Source organism: Athene noctua, chromosome 17 (genome assembly GCF_965140245.1).
Source record: "Athene noctua chromosome 17, bAthNoc1.hap1.1, whole genome shotgun sequence".
Classification (NCBI taxonomy): Eukaryota; Metazoa; Chordata; class Aves; order Strigiformes; family Strigidae; genus Athene; species Athene noctua.
The window spans coordinates 2,312,707-2,329,781 of record NC_134053.1 but is presented as its reverse complement, the minus strand read 5'-3'; the positions used below and the strand labels follow the sequence as shown (position 1 = coordinate 2,329,781).

General features: G+C 36.6%; 1 protein-coding gene across 6 annotated transcripts in view; it reads right to left on the bottom strand.

The window, feature by feature from the left end:
- The window catches only part of HECTD4 (HECT domain E3 ubiquitin protein ligase 4), a 77,191-nt gene that overhangs the window by 45,064 nt on the left and 15,052 nt on the right, over window positions 1–17,075 (bottom strand). For 3 of the 6 annotated variants that reach the window (XM_074921622.1, XM_074921624.1, XM_074921625.1), the window contains exons 3-18: window positions 16,567–16,656; window positions 16,070–16,200; window positions 13,695–13,803; window positions 12,899–13,037; window positions 11,806–11,976; window positions 10,383–10,575; window positions 8,951–9,112; window positions 8,749–8,862; window positions 7,223–7,363; window positions 6,617–6,849; window positions 6,072–6,217; window positions 3,899–3,969; window positions 3,139–3,244; window positions 2,420–2,540; window positions 1,373–1,501; window positions 38–162 (exon numbers count right to left, since the gene is read on the bottom strand). In XM_074921622.1, the coding sequence (XP_074777723.1) occupies window positions 38–162; window positions 1,373–1,501; window positions 2,420–2,540; window positions 3,139–3,244; window positions 3,899–3,969; window positions 6,072–6,217; window positions 6,617–6,849; window positions 7,223–7,363; window positions 8,749–8,862; window positions 8,951–9,112; window positions 10,383–10,575; window positions 11,806–11,976; window positions 12,899–13,037; window positions 13,695–13,803; window positions 16,070–16,200; window positions 16,567–16,656 (2,181 nt within the window). The remainder of the gene's footprint in view (window positions 1–37; window positions 163–1,372; window positions 1,502–2,419; window positions 2,541–3,138; window positions 3,245–3,898; window positions 3,970–6,071; window positions 6,218–6,616; window positions 6,850–7,222; window positions 7,364–8,748; window positions 8,863–8,950; window positions 9,113–10,382; window positions 10,576–11,805; window positions 11,977–12,898; window positions 13,038–13,694; window positions 13,804–16,069; window positions 16,201–16,566; window positions 16,657–17,075) is intronic. The other 3 variants (XM_074921623.1, XM_074921626.1, XM_074921627.1) reach the window with 2 other exon arrangements.

The window sequence follows — 17,075 nt, the reverse complement described above, 5'->3', positions numbered from 1 at the left end:
TACTGTTTTCAAGTTAGCATACTCATACTTGTCTTACCTTTGCTCTCTGTCAGAAATGTCACTGTTAATCAGCGCTGTAGTGACTTGTTGCAGCATTTCTAAGACTTCATCACATCCTGTCAGAATTTGTGTAGCAAGAGACAAAATGCTGGCCTTTAGCTCCTAGGTACAAAAAGAGTTATAGGATACTTAAATTCTTAGAGAATATAAAAAAGGACAACAGAACAAAACGATGGATTTCCAAATTAAAATAATGATAATGTGACCTGGCAGGCCTGCAGCAGTAGATTCATCCATGACTTAAATTTGATTAATGCTAAGCCCAAAGTGCTGGGAGAAACTAGGTGCATATTTTACAGGATGCACATCCAGTTTCTAGAGGGAAGGAATCCCCAAGTCCAGCACAGGAGAGAGAGCTGTCAGCCAGCCAAGGTACAGCATTGGTGACAGAATGTCCTAGCAGGTATGAGGATCACTGTAGAGAGAGAAACTGAACAATGAAAACATGGGTGAATACCGAGACAAGAAAAGTACTACGATATTTTAGCATTTACTCAATCAGCCTGAACAAATAACTTTCAAGTGCAGCAGATTACAAGCACACAAAGTCTCAAAGAGCAGCAGACAAAGCCAGCTTAACAAACAATACCAGAAATTCAGAAGTCCACACCATTATAGAAAAATTGTTACTGTTAATAAAAAAAGTGCTAGGACAAGACAGCCTGCATGCTAGGACAAGTCTGGCTTCTGTGAGTTCATTCAAGACTATTCCAACAGTAATATGAAACGACACTATTTTAATAAACCTTGTACCAAACAAAACAACCACTGTCCGCAGACCCTCTCCTCTAACAGTTTCCTTGCCACAAACATGATTCACGCGTTTTCAGAGAACAGATGTAGGTGGTTCGACATGAGATTTGTAAGTTAAAACTGCAAAAAGGCAGAAGCCAGGTGAGGCAAATGAGAAAACCCTTTCTTATTTAAATCTGAAACACCTTTTTTCAAGGACCACCTAAATGATTTGGAGAAGACAAGGTGGTGGGGTTATATGCCCAAAAAAGATTCCTGGCCCATGATTTTTCTTACTAGCACATACGAATTAAAATACATTTTAAACCTCCTTATACTATATTTAGAAAGTGAAGTGTCTGCTCTCACTGACAACACAGAACCCAGGCTGGAATACTGAACACAGAACAATTGCAGACTTCAGCTGCAGAACAAGAAAAAAACTGTCTACAGTCATTTAACTATACCAAGAGAAAAAAGAACCAACAAAACAGTGTAAGTAGAATGCACTGCAGAAACAAGAGGTGTCACGGGAACACTGACTGTAGAGAGCCATACTAGAATAAAACTCGGTGTTTACCTGTACCTTCAATGTCTCTCCCTGCAAGGAGCTGTCACTGTCATCATTTTCATCAGGTTTAATCAAAATAGTGTTACTGAGGAGGTGGTTCTGTACGGCCATCAGATACCGCAAACACGAAGATGCAGCCTTTAACATAAATAAATACACTTCACATTATCAAAAGCCTTTAATCAACTTTGATTCAGGCAATCCTTGTACTTTGAAATATAGAAGAAGAAAAAGAGTTGAGGGAGAGGACAAGCAAAATCAAAAAATAATTCCCCCAGAACAAAAATTTTTTTTTTGCTGATTTAACACAAGTTTGTTAATACATGCTTAAGAGAAGAAACTGGTTGCAAAACACTGAATTTTGTGAAACAACTTAGCAAACACATGAAGCAGTACCATTTTACTCAGCTATGTAACGTTATAGTAATATTCAAGTACTCTAACATTAATTAATTCTTAAAAGATAACGCCACCAGAGCTAAATTTAATCCACGTTCCTGAAGGTGGTGGTTCCATGCTACTAATCCTCTCCCAGCCCCCTGCAGCACAGGCCATGACTTCTTCCCCCCTCCCCAGTGTTTGTATGCAAGCTCCCCCGCCTTTGCCATCAGCCAGGTCAGGGAGCTGATCCTGCTGAGAACAGCTATGCGTACCCTTACCATTACATAATGACAGCTTTCACTCATGTTCATCTGTAAATGATAATCTGTTCTGCTTGTAGGAATCATTATACCCAACCGTAGGAAGAGTTTACTTTGGTTTTTAAGTTAAGACTTTGAAGATTGAGATACGCAAACTTCCTTTAAATTGAAACAGCTACCAGAGCAACTGGAAAATATACCCACATATAAAACTGTTTTAGCATTACTGTACAATTTACCTCACTGTAAGAAATTGTTTCTTCCTTCCCTGCGCAGCATAAACAAAAGATTCTCTCCCTATTTGTTGACACACAACCGTAACAGTTTCACCTCTATATACTCAGTGAAGTTGATAGATTTAAGGATGAAAAGAAGCCAAAGGCAAATATACTTTATCAAAATACATTTTACTTACAGGCACAGTTGAAAGAAGCCTTTGAAAATCATCTTTAGATACAGTTTGGCACTTGGTGATTAAGACACAAGATTCTCGGACAACAATCTTGAGAATGTAGTGCAACAGCTCATCATTCAGCCTTCAAAAAATGGAGGGAAGATGTAAAATGTTAACAGTCTAATTATGGTGTATTTTGTACAGCTCATCTCAAAAGTCACTGCAAGCTGTATCATAAATTATGTGAAATCCAAACAAACATCTGTTCAACTTCAAAGATTCTGACACAAAGAAAACCAAGCCTGAAGTGTTTAACAACAATCAATGCAACAGATTGCCAGTGATTTCCTGCACTGGACGGATAGAAATCTATGACTTCTAATGCCTCCTACAAAAACATTCCTCCCAACTTGAACAGGTACTAGAGACTGACAGTTTTTCTGCTGAACAGTCACCTAACCTAGTGATGTGGACAGCAGCGTCACATCACACTTAGGAATTATCATCCGCATTTACCATATACGTGGCAAGTAGCAGGGAATTCAAAACTAAGTCTGTGTGCAAAACTCTCTAAAAACTCTCTAAAGTTTCCCCTACAGACACAAAGATGGTATTTCAGGTCACACAGCCAGTGAGATAACAAGCAATTTCAGCAGAATTTTATGCAAGTCTACCTAAAGCAAATAACAGAAAGGTACATTATAAATGGGGAGGAGGGGAAGCATATTGTTGCATTTTACCTATAATGATCGTCGTCTTCACTTCCAAATCTGTTGTTCTGAAGCTGTTCAGCTAAATTTGTCAGGATAACGTCGCGAAGTTGAGAGAGACCGCTATTTCTCTCTCCTAAAATGGAATGCAAAAACTTTTGCAAAACAGCATTTTACAGAATTCATTTCTTTTTATTTCCTCAGATATCTTGCTTAATATATGCAACTTCGCAGAAATTACTGTATTTACAGTGTAACCCAATTCCCTGTTGATATTACAGACTGTTAAAACTTACTCTGCACATAGCACTATCTTAAATTCCAAAGACTCCGACACATGAACATGTTCCTATGGAGTAACAAATTGCTGCACATCAGCTGCTTCTAAGTCCAGACTCCCATTTCATGGTGAATGCAAGTAGATTATTCCTGTTTCACTAAGGACTAAAATTACCTCTCTTAACTGTGTAATTGCCGTGGGTAACACTAACTGCTAACTAGGTGTTCTAAAATACAACCTGGACAAGAAACGTTGCTAATAGTGACTAAAGAGAACTTTAATCCTTTTCAAACAGCTGTCAGATTGAGACAAATTTTCCTTTTCTACACCTAACATACGTTTGGCCATGGAGCCCATCAGAAGGCAGAATCTGAAGCATTCCATAACTTCCTAACAGCACTAGTGCTCAATATTCAGAGCTGTTCTCCCTCCAGAGGTTGAGAAGTATTTTCACTTTTTGTTTTCAATTAGAAAAAAACACACTCTCACACGTAAATAAGACATTCTCACCTTCAGTTAAGACCAATTTCAATAAGTTATTGATTTCTGCTTCTCCAGGATACAGGATATTTAAACCAGAGCTAAAGAAAAAAAATAAAACCATGTATTACTTAACGTATTCAAAAGTGAAAAAAAGAATTTCGATGCACGTGTGAAAAATGGCACCACGGAATCTCAGCTTAGTATCCTATGTAACATTTAGAACAACGACGTAATAGCTTCTCCCAACTTAGAAAAGCATCCTCCGTATTTTAACATTTATATTAGCCATATAGTAAGCAGTTGCTTTCTCCAAAAATCTCTTGTAGTCAACTATATTTTATTGTTTAGGTCCCAAAGCTGCTTTCAAGAGCTATTTGCTTCCTTCTGAGCAACTCCATGTTGATTTGTATATACGACAGCACAATCATTTTTTCAAGAAACCGACAGATGTGAGAAAAAAAAATGGATGATGGCTTAGAGAATGATTCAGACAACTCTGGTAGAGGGTAAGAGCTGTAGCTTATCTGTGACAAGAACAATGGAAAAAGCAAGAGAGTAATCAAGAAGTCACTACTGTTACAGTTTTATATTTAAAGACTGGCTCGTTATAGAAGTCTTAGTTTAAGCAAAGAAGATTCTAGAACTAGTGCTTCGGGAACAACACAGCTGTGCATAAATACTCCTTCTGGAGATATTTCTCCCCGTAGAGGGGGGACTCTGGAGGTAGACTTGTGATGAACTTTGTCCTTTCTACAGAAACTACCACATCAAGACAGAAGATCACAGTAACTTCAAACGAGTACTGTGTGACTGTCTTAAGTGTTGACACTATTATGCAGACATTCTCTTCTTTTCTTTTTCCCTTTTGTTTTTAAATAACACTCTTGTAGAAAAGAAAACCAGTATCTTTATCAGCTTCACACTGAGAGATTATTACAGCTTCCTTCCCTCTGGCTCATGCTGATCAACTTGTGATATAAACATCAGGAAAAGTTATCATACATTGCAAGCTAAGTTTAAGGTTTCCATTGCTATCAGAATCCCCCAGTGAGAAAACAGGAGAAAACAGATATTACCTAAACCCCACCTCTGGTTTTTTTTTTTTTTTTGGAGGATACAGGGTTAAACAAGGGAAAAATGCAGGAGCTGTCCATACAGCTGATGGGATACACTTTTTCCTCAAAAAGTCAAAAAGTAAGGCCCTGAAAATGCTAACTAGTCATACTAAAGATATACTCTTCTTTATTCACTCAGAGTTGCATAAAGCCACTGAAATTTGGAATGTCATGATTCACACACAAAAAATGCAGGTTGATCTTCAGAAGATTTTGTTCTCAACCTTTGGAGCACTTCCCACTTGAAAGCAGATTATATTTGTACTTAGGACGTTTGAGACAGCATTCCTCGTCCTTGAGATTTACATTATCTTGTTTTCGTGATACACAATCACACTTTTTTGCTCGCTACCCTGTACTTAGTCATTCTGCTATTTTGACAAGCCGGAGAAAGGAAATTGCACAGCATCAGGTTCAAGAGACACAGTAGCTAATATGATGTGGAGCTAAAGCAACCATCATGCTTAAGTGTTTGATGACCTGGTGTACCAGCCCGGAGGCATAATGCCCACCCTTCTACCAAAATAGATTCCTGTTTTCTAAACATAAACCTGACTTTAAGACAGCCTTATTACCCTGTCCGTGTCTTCCTCTGGGCCTTTGATATTACAGCATTCCTCAAGTGTTATTCATTCTGCTTCCTCTTACATTCCCTTTGTTTAGGAGAATTTCAGTATTGTCACTTGAAACACTGGTGTAACAGCTGACATCAGCTTTGCCTATTCCAGAACACCAATAAACTACATAAGCTAAATACTGAAATTATTCTAGCCTTCACTGAGATGCAGAAAACTCTGCTTGAATTTAGCAGCTGTATTATATCAAACATTTTTTGAAAAGCTAAATAAAGCCAATAAAAAGCAACAAATGAAAAGTATAGAAAGTAATTACTACCTGTTATTTCACTGTCATCATGACAAACACATTGCATTTCCTTTCTTCCGCAGATATAAATACAATGTCAACCTAAATTTTATCAAATTAATTTTAAATTAAACTGCTGAATACAATTTGACTGTTCCATCTGTTACAACATTTTCAAATAATCTAAAATCTAAATTAGGTTTAATTTGACAACAATTTACCTAATAGCCAAGCAAACCTCCTTCTGGATTTCAGAGCAAATCTGATCCCTTGGTGCCATCAGTAACTGCCAAAGTAACAGGCCAGACCTTCTAACAATATCTCTGTTTCTTTCGGTTTGCGGGCTGAAGAAGAATTTAAAAACCACCTAAGACAAAATTAAACACAACAATATTAAAGACTTGAACACTGTCCACATTAACTCTTCTTCAGCAGTCAGTTTCTCAAACTATTTATCTAGGTCACTAGAAATCTGAGAGTCAGAAACTGACTTTGGATAAAAAAAAAAAAAAGAAAAAATCCAAATAAATAAGGAAGTAACCTCTCTGGATTTTATTTTAGTGTGTAAAGGTGGCAATTACATTTATAGTGGGATACTTAAATGGGTGTGTAAGATACTGCAAAGCCACTGCTAAGTCAATCTCCATTAAATTGAATGCAATGAAGAAAAAAACCCAAACCCTAATAAAATCAAGTGTTTGCCTGTATTCTAAAGCAACTTTTCTGTTAGTGTTTATTGTGAAGTACATTTAAGATGCCCTTGTACCTGAAAGACAACAAGGATGCAGCGTATTATACAAGTATCTCCATTCACCATAGCTTTTTCCATAATGTCACAAATACTGCTGAGATGATGTGCTTCAATTGGATGTTGCTTGCCCAAAAAATTTGTTATGGGAAGATTGTTGCTGGCTGCAAGCAGGTTGAGTTGGTGGATACACATGGCACCAACATGGTGCAGTAACTGGTTAATAACCTCATTTGTGGTCGTTGCATCCCCTAGAAGAAAAGCAGTTCAAATGCTGTCTGCAAACACAGACTATAGCATCAGGATTTGCTTCTGAAACGCAGCACGTCATCATCGTCTCTAACTTCAGGACACCCGCCCACATGATAAACAAAAGAATTACCCACATCACTTAATGTGCTAAAGGTAGCAAGAATCTGGAAACTTCCAAACACATCTTGCTTTCTGCTTTTTCCTTTCTTAAAGCAAAGCTAAACCATGACCAGTTTTTATAAAGAGTTTTTCAAGAATGAAGGCAGCTTTTAACAGAAAGCTTCAGAAGGTAGTTTCTGTATATTTATTCTATGGTAATCGTAGATTTCACTCCTGCTTTGTATAAAACGCTGACTTGTAGGTTCACCTCACCTTTGGGCTCTGTAATGACATGGCTCACTCCCAGTCTCTGACAGACACAATGGAACGCCTGGTTCCCAGGATTACACCACTGATCAATATAATCATTAGAGCATGTCCATATCATGTTATTCATGGTATCATAACAGGCACCTAAGAGAAGAAAATTATTTTGCACATCCAATTTCAGAATATTTGTTAGAAAACCAGACTGAAATATTTTTATAGCAGGTATAAATCCAAGTTATTTGCTTTGAAAGTTCTGTTCCGTGACAGCAACTTAGTAACCATGCATGGGAATGAAAAACATTAAAGGGAGATTTCTCAACAACGGAATTAAGCCAATGCACATCCCTTTTGATGTTTCAGGTAAATGTAGAACAGCATCTGTTTCAGGTAAATACTCCAGTGCTCATTATTTCTAAGTCTATAACATATATCATTCCTCCACAACGCTGCCACAGCGCATCAACTAAAAACAGTCGAGTCTGGCATCAGATAACTTCTAATTTTCTAACTTTTTATAGAAAAAAAGTAGAGGAGAAAAGGTTCCAAATTGTCAATAGCTTTAAGTAAAATAAATTAAGAACCTTAGAATTTGTACGAAAGGCCTTGTGGTAAAAACATAATAGCTTTAATAAAACTGACAGCTTGCATGGTGCAACTGTAAAAAAAGATTTATTAGACTCATCTCCTAAAAAGCTTAAAGCCTACAAACACAAGCAGGTCCAAAACAATAAAAGGAAAGAGATGAGTGGATTAGAGACACAACTGTTGTACAATAGAGGCCTTTACCATACTTGAAAGGTTAAAAAATAACCTGTTTGTCCACACGTGTCAAATGACTGAGGTAAATCTCTAGTAACAAGCTAACAGGTTAATATACAGTTACACCTATCCTAGTTTTAAGTAATATTTTAAATGCTATTTATCTCAAACATTTTAAAGAAATACATTTTTTCTTAGGCCACAAAACCACTGCTTATTAAAACACTAGCAATGATACACAGTGTTTAAGTAGCATGGACACTGTTCAGAAGATTATTTCCTTATACCAAACAGGTTCAAAAAAAAAAAAAAAAAGTCCTGAAGAAAACACTCATGACGTTTCAGTCATAAAGCGATATGGAAATCGCTTTATATCATAAAGTGATATGGAAATACCTACATCATCTTTCCAGCTAAGATTCAGTTACGGATTTTCAAATATAGAGATACGACACTCAGAACTTTGTAGCACCTTAAAGCATAAGCAGGGTATAAAAATCAGACTTCTTTCAAGATTCTTTCCTGCTATATAAAACACTTTGCCTGAGCTTGTGTGCAGCTGAAACTGCCAAAGCAAGATACTGGAAATTCCATCAGGGAATTCGAAACTTCCCAAAATGTTAAATTTACAAAATTTCACCACAGACATGAAACTCCACCAGCTGCAGAGTTGCTCACCGCAAATTAAAATCCAGATAGACTATTTAGAATCTAATGGTTGGGTATGTCGAGTTCTGTTAATATTCCCAGAAGAGAAATCTAATTCTTACCAAGCCCTGGAACTAGAGCACCACGTCCAAGAGAACTTCCTGCAGCATCGATGAGATCTGCTCGGCTTGTGAACTGTCCATCCGAAATATTGAACACCAAGCTTGAAGCAAGGACTAAATAGAAAAAAACAATCTCCAATAAAGTTTATTATATTTCAAAAAACAAAGGACTTCAAATCTGCCCCAAACTTATCTGACTTACTTTTTAAAGACGACAAAGCACTTGTTCCTCCAAAGAGGGAGCGTGTTGCAGAACTGCCCGATCCACCCGGGGGTGGGACCAACATCACCAAGTACGTTCCACACGTGTATATTGGAGTCTTCCGTAACATTTTCAGTGGCAGCCCACAGCTGGTGTTTGCAGCTGAAATATTAAACAGAAAAACAGAACACAAACATGTGTTTCTTCATAACATTAAAAACTCATAGTCACAGGTAGCAAGCAAGGCTGATTTGTATTTAGGGCTTCAAATAAGTCAATATGGAAATTCATTTAAGCTACATTTTGCAGCTGCATTAAGGAGTTGTACGTAGGGGTGGCCTCAATTCCACAAGTTCAGCACCAATACCCAGCAGCATATAGTTTCACAGGTTATTTAACTAAAGGGAAAAATTTAAGGGAAAAAAAAAAAAAAAAGACAGCAATCTCTAATTGTCAAAGCAGGAAAATTAGCAGCTTAAAGATTTAAGTACAAACAAAACTGTTTTGAGAATTGTATGATGATAAACATATTGAAAGCAGTTATCTTAGAGCCAAAAAATCTTTTGACATGAAGAGATCATTTGAGATTCACTACGCATTTACTATTTTAAGTTCTCCTGCTCCACATGAAACGTATACAGTCATAATGATCTAGCTCCTGCACAGCTGATCAACACTTTTCTGAGCACTGACTAAAGAATTATCCAAGAATAACCACTCCTTCTTCTTCTTCTTCTGTAGCACTCTAGTTGTTAACTGGCAAAATACAGCCTTTAAAATAGCTCTTCGAGCTAACTCTTTGCCAGCTTCCCTGTAAACATATCAATTTCCTGTATAATTTATTTTTATGGAAATACCTTTAATTGTTTAATACCGAAGAAAGCAAATGCGTGTGCACATGAAGAAGAGAAGTAATTAGGATAAAAACGGAACAGAATCTTATCTTAAGACAAATCTTACAAAGCTCCAGATCATCCTGAAAGCCATCAATGCTGTTCATTCAAGATTCCTTAATTTACTTGGGTAGTTTCAGCAAGTCCATAAAAGAATACCCAAACATTGCACAAATTACCTCAAAAAAGCAAAACTACCTCCAATTCATAATATTATATAATTATAAGTGTAATATAGTTATTATACAGCATAAACCAGTCCTGTAATTGAATACATGGAGAAAAAAGGGTGCCACAAATACCCTTCCTGGTTTTCATTCTTAAACTTTTCTCACAATCAATGCCTAATTTAGCAAAGGAACTTGTCATTCAAGCATTAAGCAAATACTGCACATAAACCTCAAACACTTATTTTGGAAAAAAGAAAACGGACACTTTTTAATATATCCTAAGGGATCAGTAATTACTAGAACTGATACTGTATGTGTTAAGAAACAAACCGTGAAAAATTACTGAAAGTCAGTAAAACCTCTTCTGACCTGCTTGGTCTTCTTTCAACGTGTTGGAGATTGTAGAGCCAGTGAGAGCAGCCAGTGTTGCTGACGGGGAGGCTCTGTACCTAGACAGCCTACTCAGGAGCATCTCATTTATACTCTTTGCAGATTCACCCTCTTTTCTCATTAATATAATTCGTTCCTGTAGAGGATTTGCTATACATACTCCATTTTCTACCTATCAAAATGGAGAAAAAAAAAAACATTTTTAGGTATTAAAATCTGTAGGAGACAGACTACCTTAACTTACAGTAAAATTGAACACCACAATATATCAAGTAGGGATATAAACTTAAACCCTGCTGGCAGAATTTCTTACAAAAAAAGTGTTATAAAAGCTAGACAGATGAGTATTTGGTTTGTTTGCAACTCCGTGGTTCAATATAGTATCTTCTATTTTGTCTGTCCTCAAAGTCAGAGCTGCTTGTCATAATTTTAAATTTATTTATGGAAGTCTCCTTAAAAATATTTAACTTCCCTGTATTCTTAATGATTTACAAAACTGGCAAGTTTTGTAAAAAGAGGCCTCTAAATCATTTGCCAGCCAAAAAGCAGAAGCAATGATTTTCTTAGACCATAATCTTCAGAGGACGTGTTACTGAAGAACGCATCTCTTATCTTCATTAAGATCTGATTTACAGCTTTAGGCATTTTCCACAAGTTGTACTACTATAGCCTACCACTTCTAGCTGAGCAGATATACAGACACTGCGCCCAAAATACTCCAGCAAAGCTCAATCCTCGTACAATTTCAACTAGCAGTATTAGAGGTCTATGAATTGCTGTCAGCTCTGCTGTATAAATTAATAAAATTTTAGACTGAGATGCTTCACTGTCGAAATACACACACGTACACAAATGCAAGCATATATACGTATGTATATATACACATATGTAAGCCACTGAGATAAAAAGGAGTTCAAACTACCGATACATGTCTCTAGACTTAATATTTTGAATGCATTTGGTTTTACACTAAAACCAATGGTAGTCATACGATGTAAAAAAAAAAAAAAGGCTATAAAATGCAATGTAGACAAAACCAATTGTATTTGATTGGCTTTTAACACAATGAGGCAGATCCACAGTAAACAACGTTTTACATCCTAATACATTGAATTACTGTCCCAGCGCAAAACTTAACTGCTAATTATAATAAAACATTTTACGTTACAAGACAATTCATACTGCTGGAGTACAATGGTCGTACGTCCTCTGAAGACAGAGCTAAACATCATGCCTTCTGTTCGGTTCAAAGTTATTTCATGAACACGTTACAAACAGCTATTCAGATTACACATATCAATGTTCAAACCCGACGACATGTTGATTTGAAAACACTACTACTTAATTAAGCAGTAGTCATGTCACCAACTACGAAGTCATAGAAAACACATAATTTGCTTACTATAAGTTCAAAAATATCCATAAAGACAGAGTGGCCTTTTGGTGTTTTTTCATTGAGACTTGCAGGAGACCAAATCCAGTAGAAATATGTACCATCTGAAGAAAGATGCACGGTAGTCATAGTACTGCCAACTGGGAAGTGATTTACTGGCATTGGGATTATCTGACATACCTACAAGAAGGAGAGTATCTTAACAGTTCTTATTTTGAAATCTGTTCTTATGAATATTAACAGTGTATTTAAATAAATTAAGATCAAGCGCAGTTAGTCCAGAAGAGGTTTACTGTTGGACGTAGTAGTACTATTACAATTATTTGTTACAAAGAGGTATTCTGTAATGTTTGTCAAATGGATCTACTGCATACAACACGGCTTATATATCTAAACATTTAACATACCTAAAAATAAAAGGATCATCTCCTCTCTAATGATTGAGAGCATACCCACAGTACCTAAAGGAAAGTATACATGCTAAAGAGTTATCTGCTTTCTGCAACTTCTCTGAAACATTATTCAAAGCTTTGGGAGAAAAGCAGAAACATTCTCATTTTCAGGAAAGACACTGGACATAAATGTGCATATCCATCCTTAAAACCACAGCAGGAGAAAACTCAAGGTAAACAAACTATCCGTTTTTACAAAGGATGACAGTTATTGATCTACGAAACACAATTAGGTCAGAAAAAATACCTGAATTTTGTTACATTAAAACAATGATGAGCTGTTCAGGAAGGTTATGCTTTCAGTTTGAGTCCATTTTGCTATTGTTTTGGTTGTTTGATGATGTGACCATGCTATATTCTAGCTCTTGCAACACTATCATAATATAGTACAGTCTAAGTCTGTATGTGCATACACATGTATGTATATACACACATATACATGCTCTAGCACATGGAAACAGTAATATCTGCCACACAACTTACAAGCTCTATCATGCAATGCTTTCAATGGGGGGTTATAAAAAGGTAGTTTCACAAGGTAAAAAAAAAAAAAAAAGAAACTTTAAGGACAAAACTAATGAAAGCTAGACATGATTGTGATTAGGAACATCTTACTCTACTACAACTCTGCAATGAACAGTTCCATTTACCTGAAGGGTATGCTGATCCACGACCTGGAAAAGGGAGTGAGGTTTATTATCAAAAGAGACGGGCCGATGGAGAAGTTTGCTGTTGCCAAAAGCAACCCACCCGGTCTCCAGCTCCTCATTACGGCAGTACACAAAACCTCTGGTAAAAAAGCAGTATGTTAAAACGCTTTAAAACCCTGTGATATTTTTTTTTTTTTTTACAAACAACTCGTAAGCACATTCTTGAACTTTGAATATAAATTCATGTCAGCGTAAGGCAGCGATTTCTACTGTAAAAGACCTAAGGCATAAGAAGCCTCATGATTTCCAAGCAATAAGGAAGCAAGAAGGTAGAGTGAGTCACCTCCATACTAATCATTTATATAATGAATGATATAATTAGAAAACAAATACTTAGAAATTCAGCAACTGTGCAACTACAAATAAAAAGGTCATCGAACTAGTCTGCAGTATATCCCTCTCAGCAAAAAATAAACCGACTTACTATACATTAACAAAATTAATTAACATTTAAAATACCAGCTACTCTGCTAGTATACCTCTTTGCAGGAGGTTGGACTGGATGACCTCCAGAGGTCCCTTTCAACCTAAATTATTCTACAGATCTAGAGAAAAATATACTCGATAAGAATTTCAGATGAGAAAACCAAAGCAGTAAAATAGCATTGAATGAAAATGCATAATATGCTCTAATCTTGTTGCACCTAACATCTGAGAGAGGTTTACCGAGACAATAAATATTTTTTTTAAAAAAACAACAGATCTGCAGAATAGCAAATATTCAACTGTCACTTACCGCAAAGTACCATGTAATCCAGATCCTAATTTGCTTATTCCTCTGCCCACTGAATTCGTTGTATAAAGATAGAGCCCATCTGCTGCAAGACAGCGCCCTAAGTCTGCATCTGAATCGGGAAGAAAGAATAGAGCAGAGACCTCCTCTGTAACATGCCAAACTGGAAATTCTCCGTGGTCATTAACGCTTCTGTGGTAGCTACCACAGCAACTGAAAACCAACAGATGCTCATGACAGATCGCTACCAACAGGTCAGAACCATTTTTTTTTTTTAATACTGAATGTTCGTGTTCTGAGAGGTACAGTAACATAGTCAAAGTCCACTCTTTTTACAGTAGTTTCTTTACATTTCTTCCTGTGCCCAGATCACACCACACTCACACAAATACTATTCTATACTATTTAAAACCTCCTGCTGTTGCCAAATAAACTTAACAAGAATTAGATGCTAGTCACTCAGCTTCTCTTTTGAGATAAGTGACATTAATGCTGCTTTTTCATGATTCAGATTTACATCATTCATTTAACAATAATTTATTTTTCCTGTGTTGTGTTCTCATTTCAGTGTTCAAGACCTGTCTTTGGGTATTATGGCCCAAGTTGCTGTAAAAAAAATAAACAAACAAACAGAAAGCCTGAACTTGCTTTTTCTGCACACTATTCAAAACTATACAGTAGGAACTAGAGCAGCATACCCAGCCATGCTCAGGAACACAAGACTATTCAACCTAAAGCATTTCAGGCGGAAAATTCCTTCACTAAAATATAAAACAAGTTGAGTATTTGCTATTAAATGCCTTCAGAATGATGCAAAGGAGTAGAAGACCATGCTCTTCCAATTTTGCAACAGTTAATGCTGTTCTGAACTCAGAACTGGTAGCAAGATAAAATACAAGCAAGGCTTATGACTGTGCAAGCCTTCTTGCTCAGGATTGCTGGTATAACATAATTGTTTGTGAGGAAGGAATAATCCAATATCGAGCCTTCATCTAATTCCTGGTACAACTTTGTGCTTCTCTTAAAGCTAGTAAGCAGGACTTTCCACCTCTGACCACTGTTAAATTAAGACAAAAATATACTTCAAACATAGCTTTCTCACTCAAAGTAGTAATTATTAACATCAAGATGGTACACACAAGGCAAAGCCTTGTAACAGGGATGTCAATAAACCAGTCCAGTCAACCTATTTAAGGTCACAGTTTCTGAACAGTCAGCTAGGGAAAGGAAAAAAAAAAAAATACATCTAGCCACTCCCATAGCAAACAAACCTCTTTGAAATATAGATGTCTTCATTAAATTTGCAGATAGCCTAAAATGACAACTCAGCTCTGTAAATTCCTATGGCTTGCATTAAACTTAATGAGATGTCAAAGCTTGAAATAATATTTCTGAAACAATATGAACTCTCTCATTTAGTGCAAAAAGTAGTAAGCAAACAAAGCAGCAAAAACTGAGTTAATTCAGGGAAAGAAATACAAGAGAAGGCATAAAACCCCCCATACAAAATATTGGACAGAAACAAAAGGAGAGTAGGAAAAGGGAACCCAAAAAAAGAAAGCAATGAACTTGTACTTCTAAAAATAAACATGCTCTGCCAGAGATAGCTGGCTACTGAATACAGTGATACTGCACAGGACAAATAAGTTACGCTTACTGAGAGACTAACGAGTGGATAACACCCAAACTCAGTTTGACCTCTCTGCAAAATTCCCACTGAAGTCACGGTGGGTCACTGTATCTATGGCTTTTGATTGATTTCCTACAGCCTGATTACCAGACAGTTTAAAACACCATCTGATCTTCAGCAACTGAAAAGCAGTATTTTCTGAACCCCATTATGCTGCTAATTAAAAAAAAAAAAAAGGCCATACTATCATTAACACACCAGACTTAAGATTTAGCCTCTTAATTTTAATATAAAAACAGGATGATGTTTTCCATCTGATTCCCAAATCAACTTTAAAAAAAAAAGCAAACCAAATCATTTACATATCTCATTAGATTAACTTAATGAGAATAGGTATGGCAAGCCAAACAATGTAAACAATTTAGTACTCCTGTAAATTAGGTGCATGTTTTGAAAACTTCGGTTTTGAACGTACAGACTAAGACCACAGAGTTGCTGCCCTCCCCCTCTCATTGTGTATCAGGCTTCAAGACACTCCTGTGATGCCCAGTTCTCTCTCCAGATGGTCCTTCCAAACCCTTCGGCATTCAGTTATTTGATATCTACTCTACTTGCTTTTACATTACTTCCAACAGAAAAGGAGAAATCCTTTCCAACTCTAAAGCCTTACATTAGTTTTTAAACCATTATCGCAGCTAAAAGCATCATCTCTTCCCCTGCTAATATTGACAGTCATGAAATAATTCACCTTTGTTTTCACTGCTGGAACTACTGTTGGCATCGGGCGCAGGTAACATGTCTTCAAAGCCCCAAGACACTATATGCTTTCCTCCAAGCAAACAAGAGGGTGAGCCAGGTCCTCCCTCCAAAAGCAACAACCTTGAAGCAGAAAATAAAGTAAGATGCACAGAGAACAGTGACAGCTGATAGCAAAAACTAGCTAAATCAAAAGTTGAGATGAAGATACACTCTCTGTCAGAGTTCAGAAGCCACTTAAAGGAATCATCAATATTTTTTTAAAAAAATTAAAACTTAACACCCCAAAACAATTAGTAGAACCTTTTAGATTTGACTTTCTAACATCTTCCTTCTGCAATTGACTAAATTTTGATCTTTCCTGGAGCTTTCAGTAACTCTAAAGCCTTTTAATCACATTTAATCAAATAAAAACATTTATCTGTAAATGCACTTACATATTTTCAGAGCTGATGTGAAAGTGCTACAATTAGAAAAGTCACTACCAACCTGTACAATACATCAGCCACAGGCAAGGATCCTAGATCAGTCTGTTTCTGTAATAGATGTACTGTATGAACAAAGGTTTTCAGCGACCCTCTAAAAGGATAAGAAAAACATGAATTAAAGATGTCTATTGAACCAAGACTGAACGCACACAGACAACAGCATCTATGTAGAATATAAGATCCAGTAGCATAAAGAGAGAACATCCAAGATATGTCATCAAGCTTCTTTCCTAATTTGCATTTCTTTTCTGGATGCTTTTCATTCTTTTGTGGAGGAAGTGAAAAGAGGAAGAGAGGGTAACATAAAGGAAGAATGCTGGCGAACTGCTGGTCTAAATCACACTAGGATTTTGGGAGAGGATGACCCACCGTGCAGGTAGGGAGATCAGCACCCATGGGCTGCGTCATAAACACCACGTACAGGAAAGGCAATCTAGGCACGTGATAAAATACCTCCATCTTGCCTCTATTAGACAGCTACTTTCACTATTCTTGTAGCTGATTAATCAT